Consider the following 20,811-nt stretch of genomic DNA (forward strand, 5'->3'; position numbering starts at 1 on the left):
TTTCCACATTATTGGCAATCAAGCATTAATTGTCATGCAGAACAGTGAAGTTATTTTTGTTGATTTTCTAAAGAAATTTGGCTTTCATTAATCTTTTCCACGGAGACAGCCAATTTATTTGAAACACGGTGTTTCATTTCACACTGTTGTCTAGTTTCAACTCTTCACTGAATCTCAAGTGCATGCTTTCATCTTGTGGCATATGTGGCATAATGCAATAATAAAGAACCAAAAGTGAGATAATACAGTACTTGTACTCAAAGAAAATTAGCATCCTGCAAACCACATTGAAAGTCTTAATACCAGGTAGGGACCTACCTTAGTGTGAACCTGGACATATGAAAGTGCACTTTAAGCTGAATTATGCATTTTAGGGTGGTTTACGAAATTCTTTTATGACATAATGTAAGATCACTTGAAGATGACTAAGCAGGCAAATTTGGTCAGTAGTATTGAATAAAATTTTTTGTTTCAAATATATTGACAGCTTTAGCAGAACTTTACAAGTCTGCCTTCTGTGAAACACAATGTTTTTTGATCACAAGACATGTTTCCACATTTGTCTGGTACCTCCTCTCGGGTTGACTTTATTTCTTAATTTGTGTTGTTTACATCTTAGATTTGTAGAACGCCATTCTTCAGCAATTTATAGACTGTCAGCACACTGTATTTTATCATTGTAACTCCCCACAAGCCTTTATATTTACTCCTGGAGTAGAATATAAACTGCTAGTTACACAGTTTCTTTTCCTGACAGTTAACATTGTTAATTTTTTGTACCATTTGAAAAAGTCCTGAAAAGCTTGTCCTTAGTTCTGATACACACAAACATCTGTTTTTATTTTTGCAATGAATTTATGTTTCTTCTTAATACCTTTTTGCAGTGCTGTGTGGATGTAAACCTGTTTGTAAATGCTGTGGAGCAGTAATGCTGAGTACGAATTTTTAAAAAAATTGTTAAAGTCACCAGATCGCATTATATTAGGGAACTTTGAGTTGCAGACTGTAGTCTTGAAATGAATATTATCCCAAGGACTGCTTTCTGATTTTGCATTCCTTTTGTGGATGGAATATGATAAAACAATTGCCGTCCCCAAGTACCACAATTCCATATGTCCCCACCAAACAACATGCATCAGTGCTGCACATGATCATGTGATGCACAGAATTCCGAAACGAAAAGCAATGAAAGGTGTATGAGCAGAGCGGACACCAGCAAGGGCTTCCTACGTCATCATATCTGCACATGCTCAGTAATGCCTATTTTCTGGGGCTCTCTGTCAACTGTTCAGCAGAAACTATTTCTAACAGGTTGCAGGAAGATATTTGAATGATGGTTTGAGAAGTGTTACTTTCAAAGTAAATTTCCTTTTACACAAGATGAATTATGTTATGTGTATGAATGTGTGATGAATTTCTTAAATCACAGAGCATTTGACTCTCACTCAAAACTTAAGACTTAGCGAACAAGCCACTTTAAAAAATTTTGAGTTCAGAAGACCAGCCATTTATGTCATTATTTAAAATTTTACTGGCACATTTCTGTTTAATGTATTTTAAATTTTTTTCACGTAGTAGTTCTCTTAAAAACGGATGGTAAGCATTTCATAATAGCTAGCAAGTTTGCATCGACAGAACTGGTACCATTGTATCTGACCGTCTGTTGGATATAATACCCAATAAATCGAGTTCAAAATGAGAGATCATTCTGCTCTCAATTTTAAGTAAAATTATGGTATGTTATCTACATTTCATTTGCTGCAATGTATCAGCTAAAATCAACCACACGCAAAGTTTACACTATACGTTTTTACCTCTGTGAACTCTAAAATGTTGTGCAATGTTTTACTTAATTTGATACAGCACAGTAAGTATGATGGATAATGAAAAGAAATTCAGTTCTTTATTGAGTAAAGATATCAGACTATAAGATGAGCAAATTAAATGTTTTCATTTAACAGTTTTTGACAAATTGTATGGTAAGCATTTCGTATTGGGCAGAATGCTGTCTCTGCACAGGCACCAGCATTTGGCGAGCAGTACAGCCAGGACAAAATCCACCTCCACACAGAATGCAGAGAACATGTGTGTAGCCATGAAAGTATTAATTATACTGTCCCAGAAACTTGGCATTTGCACCACAATACTGGTCTCATAATATTCCATTTCATGATTATATTCGAGCCAGTGCATGGCAACAGCTGATTTGCTTGGTTTTTTTAGTTGGGTGTGTCACTGATGTTCCTTTCATCTCTTCTCGACTGTTCTCATAATCTGCCCAACATAAGACATGCCACATTTACATGGAAAATGATACACATCCAGCTTTTGGTGATCTAGATTGTCTTTAACATTGCAAAGCTTACTTTTTATCTTAGTTGAAGGGAGCAAGATATACTGGATGCTGTGTTTTCATAGGAGTCTATAGATCTCTCTGAATATTTGGTCAGCATAAGGTAGGTAGACAATTTTTGGATGCCCTTCCTCAGTCTGTATCAACCGCTTTCTCAGGTATTCTTGATTTTGATTGCATCACCCTTTCAATTTGATGCTCTGAGTCCCCACTCCTTCGGAACACCAGTCATAGGTGTTGGAAATCTCTGGTGAGGCACTCCTTATCTGAAAGTGTTTGGACTCTATGGACTGGAGTCTTAAGCACCGAATTTATGACTGGTGGCAATGACTAGAGGCATGGAAGTAGATGTCAGTGTGCGTAGGTTTTCTGTAGATACTGTGACTCAGGGATCCATCTGGTCTGTAACCCATCAAGGAAAGGTAGTAGGCTTTATTTTTCAAATTCCATTATGAGTTCAATATTGCAATGGTAGAGTTTAAATGTTCCAGGAACTCTTGAAGCTTTGCACACCATATGGCTGTACCATGAATGTTTCGTCCACATACTAATAGAAACATGGGTTTCATCTACCAATAGAAATGTGGGTTTCAACTTGGCATATTCTAGTGTGTTTGCCTCAAAGTGTTCCGCATATAGGTTCATCATGAGGCGATAATGGACTACGCATCACCAAGCCATCAGTTTGCTAGTAATACTTTCTGTCAAACAGAAAATAAGTTGATGTCAAAACACACTAAAAAGTTCTATCAAACAATCTTGGAACTTCTCTGCTATGAGTTCCAGGGAATCGGAAAGCGGAACTCTTGTAGACAGGGAGAATACGTCGACACTGGTCATCATAACCTTATCCTGGAACTACATTTGACTAAGGCAATGTACAAAGTTGGCAGAGTTGTGAGTTTGGTGTTTGCACTTCCCCACATATTCGCTGTGAATGCATTTCAGGCGTTTTGCCAGCTGGTAAGTAGATGCGCCAGTATTATTGTTTGTTATAGAGCTGTTCTTTCTCTGTGTGCCGTAGAAAGGCCATATAGTAGTCATGATAGCAGTGCTGCTTGTGTTTGAAGACCCTTAATGATTCTAGGTGGCAAGCCTGACTCATTGAGAAGAGTCCTCATCTTCCTCTCAATTTTATTCATAAGACCAACAGCTATCTCTCTGTATGCAGTGTCATTCAAAAGATTGAATATCTTCTTATTGCAGTCCACATGTGACATTAAGACTGTAACGTTGCTGTTGTTAGCTGGCAGAATTCCAGTTTCCTTGTTCTCCTACAGATTTTTCAGTGCTACTCATTCTCCCTCGAAGATGTTTGATCTCAGTGTAGGTGCATTGGTAAGTGCTCTGCAGGTTTTGTGGTGAACACCTGCTACTTATGGTGGGAGAGAACCTGCAACATGCTCCACAGAGCTGATGTAATCTGCCGCTGGTAGCCTTTTAGGTGTGGGTGTGAAATGGTGGATACCCGCAAACTGAGTAGATCTCTCCACTGGAACAGGAGTAATATGTAATATTTATGCAAGGTTGTCCCATATGCTTTGCTACTGTTAGGCAGCAATGATGTCAATTGGCTTGGTATTCTTGTCTGGTCAGCTCATGTGGTCACCGCAGTTGCAACTGGAAGGTGCCTTAAACTCCACCTGTCAGGGTGGTGGTGCATTTTACAGAGTCAGTGTGTTGAATGGTTACTGTTGCATTTGACTTAAGCTTTCTTACTCCACTGTGGTTGTCTTCACAGTGACAGTATCCCTCTTTCCCTGTGATGTTATTCTACAGCAGTGGTGCTTTGGGCACCCAGTTCTTAAAGTGTGTAGCAATTAAATCTGTCTTGTGGCCATATTACTTATAACATCTATGGTCCTTCCTTGATGGCAATTCACCTGGCATCCTGATGTGCTTTGCTCATCTCTTATTCTACTAGAGAGGACTTCAAAATTTTACTCAACTGTGCTAAGCATATTATTCTGTGGAATGTTAGTATGGAACAGATGTTTTCTATATTATTTAATGAAATCATTAATACACTGTATCACCTTGTGCAAAATTACTAAACTTTAACTGAAACATGAAAAAGCACTGTTAGCACAATAATATTTAAATATTGTACAAATTTGGTATGTGTTGCCACGAATATGTATGTTTAGCATATCTCTAGAATGCCTAGAGAAATTTCAACGTAACTTCGCTCATACATGGCATAATCCGTAAGCTTGCATTTAGTGAAACTGTTTTCAAGATAACAGCTGAATCTTCGTTGTTGTATCCATTTCTGTATTGTTGTAATACTAGAGAGAAGTTACTACTCTGCCAAAACTGCTCATAGCAACAAAGAAAAGAATTGTAGTTCTCTAGCATGTTCATACATTAAGAATACTGTTTCATATGGTAGGGTTCAAATGATAGAGATGTGCTAGCAACAAAAAGTACAGGGTTGTTATAATTAAACTTCCTCTGCTTGAGCCAATGTAGATGGAAGACTATTTACCATATGGGTACCCAACCTTAAAGGAATGATGTTCACAATGTGTGCAGCAGGATTTGTGTTGTTAGTAGTGTTCGTGCCATGAGTCGCAGTTAGACACCAGTACTGGCATGTGTAGTAACTAGCCAAGCTTTCGGAGCCAGTGGCTCAGAACGGTTGAAGAGGGAGGAAGAGGGGTGAAGGAAAAGGGGTAGTGCTAGGAAAAGGGGTATATCTTGGAAAAATCACCCAGAACTGCAGGTCCGGGAGACTTACAGCATGGGATGAGAAGAAAAGACTGATTCATTGTTATATGCTTGTAAAAATATATTTAGTATCGCACTTACTATTCTGTGCTACTGTGTGTCAAATTAGACATCATAATCAGTGCACCAATCATGTGATGTGCATTCTTCACAACAGCGTAGAGTATTTTGGAGTTTCTGAAAGTAATAAAGAGGATGTGAAAATGGTAATTGAAAAGCAGATAACGAGCGGAAGATCATATCTTACACCATATAAAACAGATACAGTCAGACTATGGGAAAAAACTTGTAATTTTACTATTGAAGCAAAACTGGCAATTTTACGTTCAAATTACCATTGAAAGCTATAACAATACCTTTATATAAGTGAATATGTCAATAATAATTCATGTTGTTATAATTAATTCTGTGAAAATGTAACCACAAGTATCTCTGTTTATAAAATATTTTTATTCTGCGGGACTGTTTTCCACTGTTCACCCAAATCTGAAATGTGCCACACTGTTTTGTACGTGTTTTCAAGGTGGTATAGCCTTTTTGAATGACTTAATCAGAGACATTTTCATGATATAGGTAGTAATTTTTGAATAGCAGAAGTAAATGACAGTTGTAGTAACCATTCTTAAGAAAGAAAAGCATAGCAATTAAATAATAAAGAACTATAGTCTGAAATGTCATATCTATCTGTTGGAAATTTGGGATCTTAGAAATTGCAACCAATGATGATCCAAGTCTTCTTGCCTTGTCGGGATGTGGTTTGGGACTTGAACTAAAAACCTTATAATTTTAATGGACAAATATGCAATGATAGCTTAATATCCATAAATTTATGTAATAAAATGCTGCCAACCGCTTACTAAATATTAAAAAAATTTGGGAGAATGTAATTTAAGTGATTGACTGGTTGTAGTGTTCATAAAGTGTAAATTTCAGTGGTACATGTGATGATGATTAGCTTTGCTGCCAACATATAGCACATGTCTGGTTGTTCTAGCACAAACTCTTAATCTGTAGTTGTATATCTATTCTGAATATTTCAGTTATAGGGTTTTTGTACCTAAATATTAATTTATCATTGTCCTACATTTTGTGCAGTTACCTCGGGGGTGAAATTTGCATCTTACATAATCATGCACTCTCTGTCACTGTACCATCATCCAGTGACGAGGGTCATGTGCCCATTTCACATGTAGTTGCTGATGTCATGGTGTTAACATTGGCACATGCATGAGTCATCGGTTGTGGAGGACCCTCATTGGGTGTGTTTAGTGCACTGTGTGTTCAGACACACTTGTACTCTGGCTAGCATTAAAGTCTGATGTTAGTCACACCACAGTTTGTCGCCTGCCCTGCCTTATCAGTCTGCCCAGCCTATGACGTGATATCTAATGAGGAGTAGCCGCCCAGCACCATGACGACGTCTGGACCTGGTTTCACCTTGGTTTCACACACTTGTTGCAGACGCTCACCGCAGCACTCCTTGAACACCCAAGTTGTTCAGTTTCTGAAATGCTTGGGCCAAGCCTCCGGACCATCACAATCTGCCCTTGGTCAAACTAAGATAGATCGTGCATCTTCCCCATTCTGCACACAGACAGCACACTTACTGATACTGCACACACAGTGCATGTGCTGATAACAGTCATTTCTCGCCAGGTGACACTGCTATTGCCTGGACGGGTTTATATCGGTAGTAGGCGATAATTTTCTGGCTGATCATTGTAAATGTAGATAAAAAATATTTCTTGTGGTTGAAATTTTAAGAATGTTGCTTGCTTGCAAGCAGAAGGTTTGTTGTGTTTAAATGACTTTTAAAATCCACAGGTGGTGTATTTTGGCTCCAGTCCTAGGGTGGGAGGAAGACAGTACTCATCAATATTGGCGGCTACAGTTGGCCCTCCTGGAAAGTACATTGGAGCAGCCTTGTGAGGGTGCAGTGTCAGCAAGACATTTGGGCCAAATGCTGATAACACCACTGCTTTCTGCTTCATGCCACAGTAGGAACAGGAAATGTCAACAACTAGCTCTTGATAGGTTAGCGCAGGCAATCCAGGTCCTAATGGCACAAAATGCAATTGTGGGAAACACACGTGAGTTAATTTTTCCTTTTTATGACTGTGATTTTTGTATTTTATCATATTAAAGTTATATTAATCAGTAATTACAAATAGTTAGTTGAGGTTTTAAATATATGGAAGTTTTTTTCGTGCATTTTCATCGAGAAAAAAGTGTTTAGTTTTATGCTGTCCATGTACAGGATTTGTTTCTGACAAAGAAGTGTGCTGGCAAGTGAATTTGCTTTAACTAGTAATGTCTTTTTTTTGAGTAAGATTTAATTTTCTCGTGTTCCTGAAGGAAAACTTTTAAATTAAAATAACAAAAACCATCACATCATATAGCAAAGAGCGAAACATCTGGCAGTTAAAAACAAAAATAATAGCTAAATTAAAAGCTCCATGTAATGTAAACTCTCTTTACATATTACAAATACCTCTTACTGGCAATTATTGCAGTACCTCGTTGTTCATGCTGGATCATCATCTTATCCCTCACTCATCATCTTTGTATTTTTCATTGAATAGAAAGTCTGTTGCCATGAACAGTTCTTCATCATCTGTGAGCTGTTGGATGCTTATTTTCACAATTCAGTCTTTGAAGTGGACCAGTATTGTTCTCACCATGTTGGGCCCAGTATTGTAATGGAAAGGCACCTGCCAGGAAACTGAGAGGTCACAAGACCGAATCTTGGTCAGTGGATTTCTAACTTTTTGTTTTAACCTAGCCTTTACACTTAGTGATGTGACAAACTGCTAGAAACATGTGATTCCACATGAAACCATAGGTCCCCTTTCCATGTTTGGGTAACTGGGATATGTTAGGAACATGCAAGTCGCTGAAGGGCGTCCAATTAAAAGACTTGCAGCAGGTCATTGAGCCATATGAAATTATTATTATTATTATTATTATTATTATTATTATTATTATTATTATTATTATTATTATCTTTCCTTTCTCAGACCTTAGGTCTGGTACGGAATGAAAGTGACGCGGACCTTGATCAAGCGTCACTTCCTTTTAACTGTACGGTATATGTTACATTGCGTTTAAGAACTTTCGGGTAATTGAACATGTATCAATAATTAAGGATTTCTGAAGTTGTATATATAAGTTTGGATGTAGCTGTATTGCATTGATGTACTGGTGGATATTGCGTGGTATGACTCCTGTAGTTGAAAGTATAATTGGTATAATGTCAACTTTATCCTGATGCCACATGTCCTTGACTTCCTCAGCCAGTTGGATGTATTTTTCAATTTTTTCTCCTGTTTTCTTCTGTATATTTGCTGTATTGGGTATGGATATTTCAATTAGTTGTGTTAATTTCTTCTTTTTATTGGTGAGTATGATGTCAGGTTTGTTATGTGGTGTTGTTTTATCTGTTATAATGGTTCTGTTCCAGTATAATTTGTATTCATCATTCTCCAGTACATTTTGTGGTGCATACTTGTATGTGGGAACGTGTTGTTTTATTAGTTTATGTTGTATGGCAAGTTGTTGATGTATTATTTTTGCTACATTGTCATGTCTTCTGGGGTATTCTGTATTTGCTAGTATTGTACATCCGCTTGTGATGTGATCTACTGTTTCTATTTGTTGTTTGCAAAGTCTGCATTTATCTGTTGTGGTATTGGGATCTTTAATAATATGCTTGCTGTAATATCTGGTGTTTATTGTTTGATCCTGTATTGCAATCATGAATCCTTCCGTCTCACTGTATATATTGCCTCTTCTTAGCCATGTGTTGGATGCGTCTTGATCGATGTGTGGCTGTGTTAGATGATACGGGTGCTTGCCATGTAGTGTTTTCTTTTTCCAATTTACTTTCTTTGTATCTGTTGATGTTATGTGATCTAAAGGGTTGTAGAGGTGGTTATGAAATTGTAGTGGTGTAGCCGATGTATTTATGTGGGTGATTGCTTTGTGTATTTTGCTAGTTTCTGCTCGTTCTAGAAAGAATTTTCTTAAATTGTCTACCTGCCCATAATGTAGGTTTTTTATGTCGATAAATCCCTTTCCTCCTTCCTTTCTGCTTAATGTGAATCTTTCTGTTGCTGAATGTATGTGATGTATTCTATATTTGTGGCATTGTGATCGTGTAAGTGTATTGAGTGCTTCTAGGTCTGTGTTACTCCATTTCACTACTCCAAATGAGTAGGTCAATATTGGTATGGCGTAAGTATTTACAGCTTTTGTCTTGTTTCTTGCTGTCAATTCTGTTTTCAGTATTTTTGTTAGTCTTTGTCTATATTTTTCTTTTAGTTCTTCTTTAATATTTGTATTATGTATTCCTATTTTTTGTCTGTATCCTAGATATTTATAGGAATCTGTTTTTTCCATCGCTTCTATGCAGTCGCTGTGGTTATCTAGTATGTAATCTTCTTGTTTAGTGTGTTTTCCCTTGACTATGCTATTTTTCTTACATTTGTCTGTTCCAAAAGCCATATTTATATCATTGCTGAATACTTCTGTTATCTTTAGTAATTGGTTGATTTGTTGCTGCCAGTAGTTTTAGATCATCCATGTATAGCAAATGTGTGATTTTGTGTGGGTATGTTCCAGGAATATTGTATCCATAATTTGTATTATTTAGCATGTTGGATAGTGGGTTCAGGGCAAGGCAGAACCACATAGGACTTAATGAGTCTCCTTGGTATATTCCACGCTTAATCTGTATTGGCTGTGATGTGATATTATTTGAATTTGTTTGGATATTAAGTGTGGTTTTCCAATTTTTCATTACTATGTTTAGGAACTGTATCAATTTAGGATCTACTTTGTATATTTCCAATATTTGTAGTAACCATGAGTGGGGTACACTATCAAAAGCTTTTTGGTAATCAATGTATGCGTAGTGTAGTGACCTTTGTTTAGTTTTAGCTTGATATGTCACCTCTGTATCTATTATCAGTTGCTCTTTACATCCTCGTGCTCCTTTGCAACAGCCTTTTTGTTCTTCATTGATAATTTTGTTCTGTGTTGTATGTGTCATTAATTTCTGTGTAATGACTGAAGTTAATATTTTGTATATTGTTGGTAGGCATGTTATGGGGCGATATTTTGCTGGGTTTGCTGTGTCTGCTTGATCTTTAGGTTTCAGATAGGTTATTCCATGTGCAAGTGTATCAGGGAATGTGTATGGGTCTGCAATGTAACTGTTAAATAATTTAGTTAGATGTGAATGTGTTGAGGTGAACTTCTTTAGCCAGAAATTTGCTATTTTATCTTTTCCAGGGGCTTTCCAATTGTGAATAGAATTAATTGCTTGGGTGACTTCATGTTGCAAAATTATCACTTCAGGCATTTGTGGTATCTTCTTGTATGTGTCTGTTTCTGCTTGTATCCACCGTGCATGCCTGTTATGTTGTACCGGGTTTGACCATATGTTGCTCCAGAAGTGTTCCATGTCTGTTATGTTTGGTGGATTGTCTATTTTTATGTGTGTGTTATCTATTGTTTGGTAAAATTTCTTTTGGTTGGTGTTGAATGTTTGGTTTTGTTTCCTTCTATTTTCACTTTTTTTGTATCTTCTAAGTCGTTTGGCCCAGGCTTGTAATTTCTGCTTCTTTTCGTCCAACTGCTCTATTGCTTCTTGTTGTGAGATTTTACCTAACCTTTTTCCTTTTTTGTCTGATATTTCATTTCTTATAGATTGTGTTAGCTGTCCGATGTCTTTTCTCAGTTTTTCTATTCTGATCTGTAGCCTGTGTTGCCATGCTGGTGTTGTGGGTTTCTTCTGTGTGTTGGTTCGTTCTGATCTCTGTCTAGTGTGTATATTTAGTGTAGTGAGTGCTCCTACATAAACCAGTAATTGTAACTCTTCCATAGTTGTGTATTCATTTATTTTGTTGTGTATGATTGTGTTGATAGTTTTTATTGTTGTTTCGACTTGTGGGCTATTTGGTGGTCTATGCAAGAATTATTATTATTATTATTATTATTATTATTATTATTATTATTGCCATCATCATCATCGTATCATCTTTTGCTACATCTGTCATAGTTTTCCATTACTGTATGTAATTTAATTTGCTACGAAGTATCAAAAGAATAGCAAATAAATCCTATAAAGGTTATCGTTTTTATTTGGATCATTACCAGTCTCATAATATTTGTCAAAATGGGATATAGACACTACATGAAAGGACAAAAATTCAGTTATGAGAAATGCTGTTAGATATTGAATTATAATCTGAAGCGACTTTGGACATTGTCTAACACAAATGTGTCTACTGATCAAAACTTTTAGTTCTTCACATATAGTCTGTAGGTGATCATTTATCGTGAAACCCTTTCTAAGACAACCTTTCGTAAATATAGACTACCATTTGGTAGATTTTTCTGAATGATACATTCTTCCATACTGGCTGTCATTGGTTGGATTAAAATGTACCTTAATTTTGTATTTACTGCTGCACATTTTTATCTGTTGACTCATTTTCAAATGATTGTAAGCTGAATCCACCAAAGGATCAAGCACTGATTATTTCATTTCTTAGAAGTATGGTACAGCTTTGAGAATACGATTCAGTGTTACATTTGGCAAATCAAACAGAAATATCTGCCACAGAATGTAGTGATACATCTTCTGTTTTCTGACATATGATTCCCCTAGAGACCATTAGGCATTGTGTTGCTGGACTGCTATAAATGCATTTAATGGTGTAGCATTTAAATAACAATCTTTCTGATATTTCTTGACATTCATTACCATTAATTTTGTGTGTCACTAGATAATGTAAAGATTACAAAATAAAATTATTGAAGCTGTTGTTTTCTTTCTTTACAGAAGAACTTCTCTCACAACTTGAATTATTGCCAGAAAATAGGCTCCTTAGTCTTGTCATCAAGAAACATAAAGTGATAACAATAGTGTAAACACAGCTAAGATGAACAAACTGAGCATTTGATCAACTGGCGTGTCATAACAGCGAAATAGTGTGCAAAAATAATAGCAAGTGGCTGTACAGGAATCGTTAGAATACAGTTCATTGCCATTGTGGAAGTCTTACCAAAGTTCCTCTCTTGCATTATATTTTCCATATTTTGCTGTTTTACTGAAGTAACTGCAGAGTCTTATATCGTGTTGTCATTGTCAATTTTGTTTTGAGTCATAAGCTCAAAATTTGTATCTCATTATTTTGTTATGTAAAATATACATTTACTAAATTGTTATAATTTGCTTCTTTTGGATTATGCATTATACAGTGACCGGCAGCTTTTATAAAGATTTTAGTTTAACTTTACTCAATTTAATTACTGAAACAACAAAAGTTCTGCATGCTGGACATAATAAGATAACATGATCTTGGAAAAACTCGTGATGAGTCACCCAAGAGTGCCCATATGATAGTTTGTGGTGGTGGTGGTTGTGGGGGGGGGGGGGGGGGGCAAACTGTGGGTATGAAGTATTTTTAATATTTTGGAAGATGAAAGGTGTCTTGTAAGTAGCCATACTATAGTTCCAGTTACAACCCTGTTAAAAACTTCCATAATACTGTCTGTTAAATTATTACTATTTATTTTTTAAAGAAAAACACCTGACTGCTCTATATTTCTTCCTTTCTCCTTATCCTTAGACCGAGCGAGGTGGCGCAGTGGTTAGCACACTGGACTCGCATTCGGGAGGACGACGGTTCAATCCCGTCTCCGGCCATCCTGATTTAGGTTTTCCGTGATTTCCCTAAATCGTTTCAGACAAATGCCGGGATGGTTCCTTTGAAAGGGCACGGCCGATTTCCTTCCCAATCCTTCCCTAACACGAGCTTGCGCTCCGTCTCTAATGACCTCGTTGTCGACGGGACGTTAAACACTAACCACCACCACCACCTTATCCTTGGTTATGGGCACTCCTGTGGTCCACAAACCATGGGATGAATGTAGACTACCATTCACTACAAGGAAGAGTGGTCATTAAACATGTGTAAAAGAAATTGAGCTTCGCAAGTCATCTTTCAAATTTCCAATCTTCTTATCCACATATAGGTATGCTGCTGCTCTCACCTCACATTTCTCTCTACTTATTACTATAGTTATCCATTCACTGTCAGCTTCAAATCAATATGGCTTCCAAACACAGAATTTTTTGACCAGCTAAATTATGATGTGTTATATGTGGTTAGGAGGGGGGGGGGGGGGGGAGCACAATGAAGAAAGATTGATGAAGAAGAGAGAACTAGACACTATAAAGATTTCGCAGCCACACAAAATATGGAGCAGTTGACACAAGTTAAGGTGTGCAGTAGAGTGTTGACTGAGCAATGAGAAAATAATCATTATCAGTCTCTTTCTCTGTGATAATGTACCTTCTCTGAATTCATATGTTATTTACAAATCAAGGAATAAAGTTACAAGATGAGAGTTTCAGTAGGATCTGGATAAGGTAAAACCACTATGCTATCACTCTGTCGCAGAGTGGTCAGCATGTTCAACTGCCTTGCAGAGGACCCAGGTTAAATTCTCTGCACTGCCAGGGCTTTTTCTTTCATGAAAGGGCTGGACTGGGGTCCACTCACCCTCAAGATGCCAGTTGAGGAGATACGTGAATGAAAACTTGTGACTCCAAGCCAACAACCTCTGGGAGAAGTGTGTGTGTCCACTCCTTACCGCATCAAAATGACTCCATACGTCTGAGGATGACATGGAGGCTGGTCGGCATTGTGCAGTCCTGTAGGCCTGATCTGCAGAGTTTAGTTACCTTTTTTTTTAACCACTGTTCTATCAAACAGTTCTTATACACATTGGAATCCACAACCTAAAACACACAAGGCTTCACCTAGCAGATAGATAGAGGTATATTGCTTGCACATCAGCATGTGAAGAAAAGGACTATACGAGGGTGTTTGAAAAGTCCGGGCAAAGTCCAAGAAGTGGCGCCACCAGCACATATCAAGGACATGTTTAGTTAGTAGCATCTTTGGAAAGGACGCACACCAAGTTTCAGCCATATTAGTCTATTTCTTTGTGTTTGGCATTCATGTGACTCAAGGAAGTAGAGTTATTGTCAAAAAATGGACGAAAAAGAATTTCGTTTGGTGATTAAACATTACTTTATGTAAGGCGAAAAACCTCAGGAGACTAAAGAGAAGCTTGATAAATGTTACGGTGACTCTGCACCTTCGTTAGAACACTTTATAAGTGGTTTCAAAACTTTCAGAGTGGCCATATGGGCACAGGTGATGCTGAACGTTCTGGACGCCCTGTGGCGGTTACGACTCCAGAAATCATTGATAAAATCCATGATATGGTGATGGATGACAGAAGAGTTAAGGTGCGTGAGATTGCTAGTGCTGTGGGCATCTCGAATGAATGGGTACATAATATTTTGCATAAACCTTTGGACATGAGAAAACTATCGGCAAGACGGGTTCTGCAGTTGCTCATGCTTGACCAAAAACGGAATTGTGTGAAGGGTTGCAATGATGGTTAGCAGCTGTTCAGGAAGAAATCCGCAGGACTTTAAGTGTCGTTTTGTCACTGTGGATGAAACATGGATACATTATTATACTCCTGAGACCTAAGAACAGTCTAAACAATGGGTTACCAAGGGAGAATCTGCACCAATAAAGGCAAAGACCATTCCTTCAGCAGTAAAGGTTATGGCGACTGTCTTTCGGGATTCACAAGGGATAATCCTCATCGACTCTCTGGAAAGGGTAAAACTATTACAGGTGCATATTATTCACCCTTATTGGACCGTTTGAAAACCTAGCTGCAAGAAAAACGCCGACGATTGGACCGCAAAAAAATCCTTTTCCATCACGACAGTGCACCAGCACACACCTAAGCAGTTGTGGTCGCAAAATTAATGGAAATAGGGTTCCAGCTCGTTTCACATCCCCCCTATTTCCAGACTTGGCTCCCTCGGACTACTATTTGCTCTACATTTGAAGAAATGGCTGATGAGATAAAGACTTTATTCAAATGAGGAGGTGATTGCAGCAACTAATAGCTGTTTTGCAGACTTGGACAATTCCTATTATTCGGAAGGGATCAACAAATTAGAACAGCATTGGACGAAGTCTAAAAGGAGACTGTGTCGAAAAATAAAAAAGGTTTACCCCAAACACGTAAGTAGTTTTTATTTTTGCACGGACTTTTCAAATGCCCCTCGTATAACTCCTAGAAAATTGAAAAATCACAGATCCCCAAGTACAGGGGGTGGTGTAGGCAACATTACAGTGCTGCAGTTGTTTGGATCCAATATGTAGTTGTGAACATATTGCCATTTAGTTACCATGTAGCACTGGAATGGTGTGGAATGTGCTATTGCTTTGAGAGTGTTTATAAGCAGGTTGTTAGTGTGGCTGCAGCACAAAGGGTATTTTGACAGCATTACCAGCTAGAACATCTTGGATGTGTCCCATCTGCTCATGAGATTACAATGTGGATGGGTAACTTTGAAGAAACTGGTTCAGCCTTGTAAAAGAAGCCTCTAGATGACATTCGAATGGTATATATTGCAGAGAACGTTCAGTTGTTAGAATTTCTGCAAGAGGAAACCTTGCCATTCCCTTTGACAGCAGGCACATGCAGTAGAGATTGGGCAATGAAATATACAGAGAATATGGTACAAATTTAAGTTCCACCCCTATAAATTGCAGGTTGTACAGCAATTAAATCCACAAGATCCTGTGTCACATAGGGAATATAGGTAACGTGTGTTCATTAAAATCATCAAGGATGCCTTATTCCTTAACACCTTGTGGATATAAGACAAATACCACTTCCTCCTTAACAGATATGTTAACATACAGAATTTTTGTTACAGGGCACAGAAAACTCCCTGAGAATTTCACGAGCATCCATCACATACTGCCAAGGTTATACTATGGTATGTTGTATCCAGCCATGGTGTCATTGTCCCTCACTTTTTTGAAAATGTGGTTCCAGTAGGAAGGAGTCACATTTCGTAGTGTTCGACAATTGATGGAAGATGTTTGGCAGTTGTTTGGAAGGCACGCCATTTCACATAATGGTGGTTTTCCATGGCCTTCTAGATCTCCTGATGGAGTATGTGAGATTTCTTGCTGTGGGGACATCTTAATGCAATGTGTACTGCACTTTAGCTATCCGTGAACTTAAACAAGATTGAAGACAAAATCACTGTCATTCCCTAAGACACACTACACCAAGCATTCTGGAGTTTCCATAACAGGCTATTAGAATGTGAACACCAAAAGCTATGTCTTCTTTAAGAAATAAAAGAGACAGTTTGTGAATTATATAATGAAAACATAAGTGACATACTGTATGTATGGACCTTTGTCAATAAAAACATTTTTCCTATGTTTATTCATGTAAATTATACTAATCAAAATTTCCAATTTCACTGTGCCACCTCATAGAAATGACAGAAAGCATTGTACAATTTGTTGTAAGCATATATGTAAAATGCACACCAAGTTAATTTGTGAGTTCTATGTAGAAGAGTACAGAGTTTGAACATTTCATTTCTTGTAATGTGAAAAAAATATTAACTCTCTTTTGTCTTAAAATGTTAACTAAACTTAATTTTTAAAATGTAGTTGTTTTGATATTAGTCTTTGGGAATATAAGTGAAATATTTACTTTCTATTTGAAACAATATAAAAATGCATATTTAAATAATTACCTCATGAGATAAAAGGATACATACTTCTTTTGTAGTTTAGATTTAATTTAAATTGACGAGGCATTATTTCTTGTGTTTTGATATAGGATGTAATTACTTAAACCTATCGGTGAGTAGCAGTTTATCCTTTTCATTATATTGTTGGTATTCCAACCAGGACATTGCACTGTTCATTTTACCTAATGGCTTTTCTTCCATCTCACAACCCTGTGATGTTTTCCTGTGTTACTTTTCTCCAAAGCATTAGTCTATTCAGTATCGATTCTTTCTCTTCTTTCCTTTGTTTTTCATCGCCTTCCAAACCACATAGACTCTGACATCCGAGCAACACTGTATCAACAGTCTTGTCTGCACACAACACGCAGCTTTGTGACCGCACAGATCGTTAGTGCAATTTCTCATGTTCCAAATTGTTTCTGCTGATAATTAATCCTAGTGATCAGAGTTCCTTCTTCATACTCTTGTATTTTCTCATATTATTTTCCACACCTACCTGTGTCACACAAACTTGTGAACCTGAACCTAACCACTTGCTCCTCCTGCCCCTCTGTCTTTTCTCTTAGCCTAACATGAGCATACTCCCATAAATCATCCTTTTTCTCCACAATTTTCTGCATATTTGTGTGTATTTTTACTTATTTGCGTGTCTACATATTTGCGTGTCTGCATATTTTTGTTTGTCTTTTTCTCGTATCTGGCTCGCCTCACAATCACCTAACACCTTCGTTTGCCCTTTTCATACACAATGTCCCACTTACTCAATGCAATTCCTGTCACAATGGATGCCTGCTTCAGCTTTCTGCACCAGTTCAGAAAATTAACCCTTTCCCTGGCTAAAACCCAATCCTACATGCTGTTCCTAAAATGCTACCTAAACCATGGAATCAACCTCCTGCCCTCAATGGCCCGAACATAAAAATTTCCTTCTCTGTACCCCAACCCTCCTCTCACAATAATCTCCACCTTTTCAGATTCCAGCAGTTCCTGTCTGTCAGAAACCTGGCACTGCAAAAACACATCTCCATGGCAGAGGCATCCCAGAACCATCTGTGTTCCCACCATAAGATATTGCTACTATGCAGTCCATACTACAACCTCACATTTCTGAAATGCAATCCCTTGCTCTCCAGCACCTGGAAGGTCATTCCAGACAACATCTCTGTAAGTTAACCAACATGCTGACAGCTTACTGCCACCTTGGAGCACCACTATCCAACTCCTATCATGCCCACAGTGTTCCTCCTTGTCAACCGCTCATAGCACCGAGACACAGCCTAGGGACCTTTTGAACTTCCCTTATCCCCCAAAACTCGCTACCAGCATTCCACAAAATCCAGAGCCAAAACAAGGCCTCACCTTCATCCCTCACCCAAATTTAACAATGTTCGACTTGTCAAAGGCTTACTCTCCTCCTCCTGATCCCTGCAATGGAAACACTTCTTTGCCACCAATTCTTCTAATCCAGGCCAACCTAATTCCAACATTGAACCTTTACTCACCCAGTTTATACCACCATCTAACCTTGATCCTACCACCCAACCATTCCCTCCTTAACTTAAAGGAATTCCTTAGCTCCAGCTTGACCTCACCACCCTTCCTTGGGTCCCTCCCTAAGAACATAAGCCTCTCAGCAGAAGAAAGGAGAGCCATACATAGCCTCAAAAAAGATCCTGACCTAATCACCCTACTTGCAGCCAAAGGTTCCAGCACTGTCATCGTGAATTGCAGTAACTACCTGGTGGAAGGCTTCTGCCAACTGTCTGACTTCTCCAACTATAAACTCTGTCAGAGCGATCCCGTCGCAAAGGCCCAACATAACTTCCAATTTCTGCCTAAAGTCTTAAGTGCTTCCCCGAACCTCTCTCCTGAATCCATTTCTCTCCTATCCCTATGACACTCTGCACACCCATCTTCTTTATGCCCTCCGAAATCCACAAATCCAACAATACTGGACACACCACAATGGTTGGTTATTGTGCCCCTACTGAAAGAACTTTGTCTGCCATTGACCAGCACTTCCAATTGCCCGAAATTTAGCTTCCCTCGTCAGAGATATAAACCATTTCCTTCACCGACTATCCATGATTCCCCAACACCTGTACCTCCTGGACCCCTACATGTCATTGTTGATGCCATTTCCCTATACACTAACATCTCTTATGCTCATGGTTTTGCTGTTATTAAACACTGCCTCTCCAAATGTCCTTGTAACTTCAGACCCTCTACCTCATTCCTCATACACATACTAACTTTATGCAAACACACAACTGCTTCACCTTTGATGGGAAGGCATACAAACAAAGTTGCGGTACAGCCATGGAGACCCAGATGGCACTCTCCTGTGCCAACCTGTTTATGGGCCATCTAGAGGAAGCATTCCTAACCTTCCAAAACCCAAAACCCCTGGCCTGGTTGAGGTGCATTGATGAAATCTTCATGTTCTGGACTCAAGGCCAATACACCCTTTTCATATTCCTTCACAAAATCGACACCTTTCCCATCTGCTTCATCTGTTCCTCCTCAAACTAGTGTGGCACCTTCCTGGATATTGACCACTCCTCTCTGGTAGCTCCAGCCACACTTCTGTACGTACCAACCACGAACAGTACCTGCATTTGTCAGCTGTCATTTCATTCACACGAAAATAATCCCTCCCCTTATAGCCTAGTCACCTGGGGACAGCGTACCTGCTGTGACAAGAACTCCCATGCCCAATATGCTGAGGGTCTCACAAAAACTCTCACACACAGGCACTATCCCCCCCAAACAGATTTCTCGTGCCAGATCCCCGTGCAACCCCAATCCTCCCCCCCCCCCCCCCCCAAGAACCACCTACAAAAGAGCACCCCCTTCATCACCCAGTACTACTCCAAACTGGAACAAGTCATCTGTCAGGGCTTTGATTATCTATCATCATGCCCTCAAATGAGGGACATCATACCCAAGATCGTTCCCACCCTTCCTAAAGAGGTGTTCTGTCATCCAGCCAACATCCACAACATCCTAATCCCATCCTAGGGATCATATCCCCGTGAAAGACCCAGGTACAAGACCGTCCAATCCACCAACCCAGCACTTCCTATTCTGGTCCTGTCACAGGCTTATGCTATCCCATCTGAGGAGGGACCACCTGTGAAAGCAGCCACATCATATACCATCTCTGCTGCAATCATTGCACAGCTTCGTTTATTGGTTTGAATACCAACCAGCTGTCCACCAGGGTGAATTGCCACTGTCAAATTGTGGCCAAGTGCAAACTGGACCTCTGTGTGGCGCAATATATAGCTCACCATAACATGCTTGATTTCAGTGGCTGCTGCACAACCCGGGCCATCTGGATCTTACTCTCAATCACCAGCTTTTCTAAACTGCGCAGGTGGCAGTTATCCTTACAATAAATTCTCCACTTCTGGCCACAGGATAAGATAACCTACTGTCCCCACACTGTCCACCCTACAGTTTCTGCCACCTTTGTTCTATCAACTCCTCTCAACACATCCCATGCCCTCATTGTGCTCTGCTCTGTGCCAGCACCACTGGTCTTTTCCCCTCTCTGCTGTTCTCCTTCCTGCACCCTGCCCTCTCCCACACAGCCTACCAGCTTTACGGCAGGCAGTCTTCTCTGGCTTCCATCTATTCCCCACTCACTCCATCAGGCAACACTGACTTCTCTCCCCACACCCATACCATGCTGTCCTTGCCCTTCCCTGCCCCCAATCTAGATTGCTGCCTTCGTTCAAAGTGAGAGCTGCATTCTGTCTGCAAGGGCAGGAGATAATGGTCGTGTGTGCATGAGGTGTTCCGTTTGTACATGAGAAGTTTCCACCCTCTCTATCCTATGATCTCCTCCCAATTCATGGCCTGCACCCTCGTTGTGCTCCACTCTCTTCCAGTTCCACCAGTCTTTGCCCCTCTTTGCTGCTCTCCTTTTCTGCTTCCCCTTCCCCCACAGCCTCACAGACAGTGTTTTGTGGCTTTCATATACTCCTTGCATGCTCCATCAGGCAGTGCTGACTTCCACCGACCCACCCGAACCGTGCTATCCCTTCACCTTCAC

General features: G+C 39.2%; 1 protein-coding gene across 2 annotated transcripts in view; it reads left to right on the top strand.

Annotated features, from left to right (window-relative positions):
- The window catches only part of LOC126474061 (integrator complex subunit 15), a 42,706-nt gene extending 30,387 nt beyond the window's left edge, over nt 1-12,319 (top strand). For both annotated transcript variants that reach the window (XM_050101471.1, XM_050101472.1), the window contains exons 6-7: nt 6,908-7,173; nt 11,931-12,319. In XM_050101471.1, the coding sequence (XP_049957428.1) occupies nt 6,908-7,173; nt 11,931-12,019 (355 nt within the window). In that variant the 3' untranslated portion in view covers nt 12,020-12,319. The remainder of the gene's footprint in view (nt 1-6,907; nt 7,174-11,930) is intronic.
- The last annotated feature ends 8,492 nt before the right edge of the window (nt 12,320-20,811 follow it).

The sequence above is a fragment of the Schistocerca serialis genome, chromosome 4, assembly GCF_023864345.2.
Source record: "Schistocerca serialis cubense isolate TAMUIC-IGC-003099 chromosome 4, iqSchSeri2.2, whole genome shotgun sequence".
Classification (NCBI taxonomy): Eukaryota; Metazoa; Arthropoda; class Insecta; order Orthoptera; family Acrididae; genus Schistocerca; species Schistocerca serialis.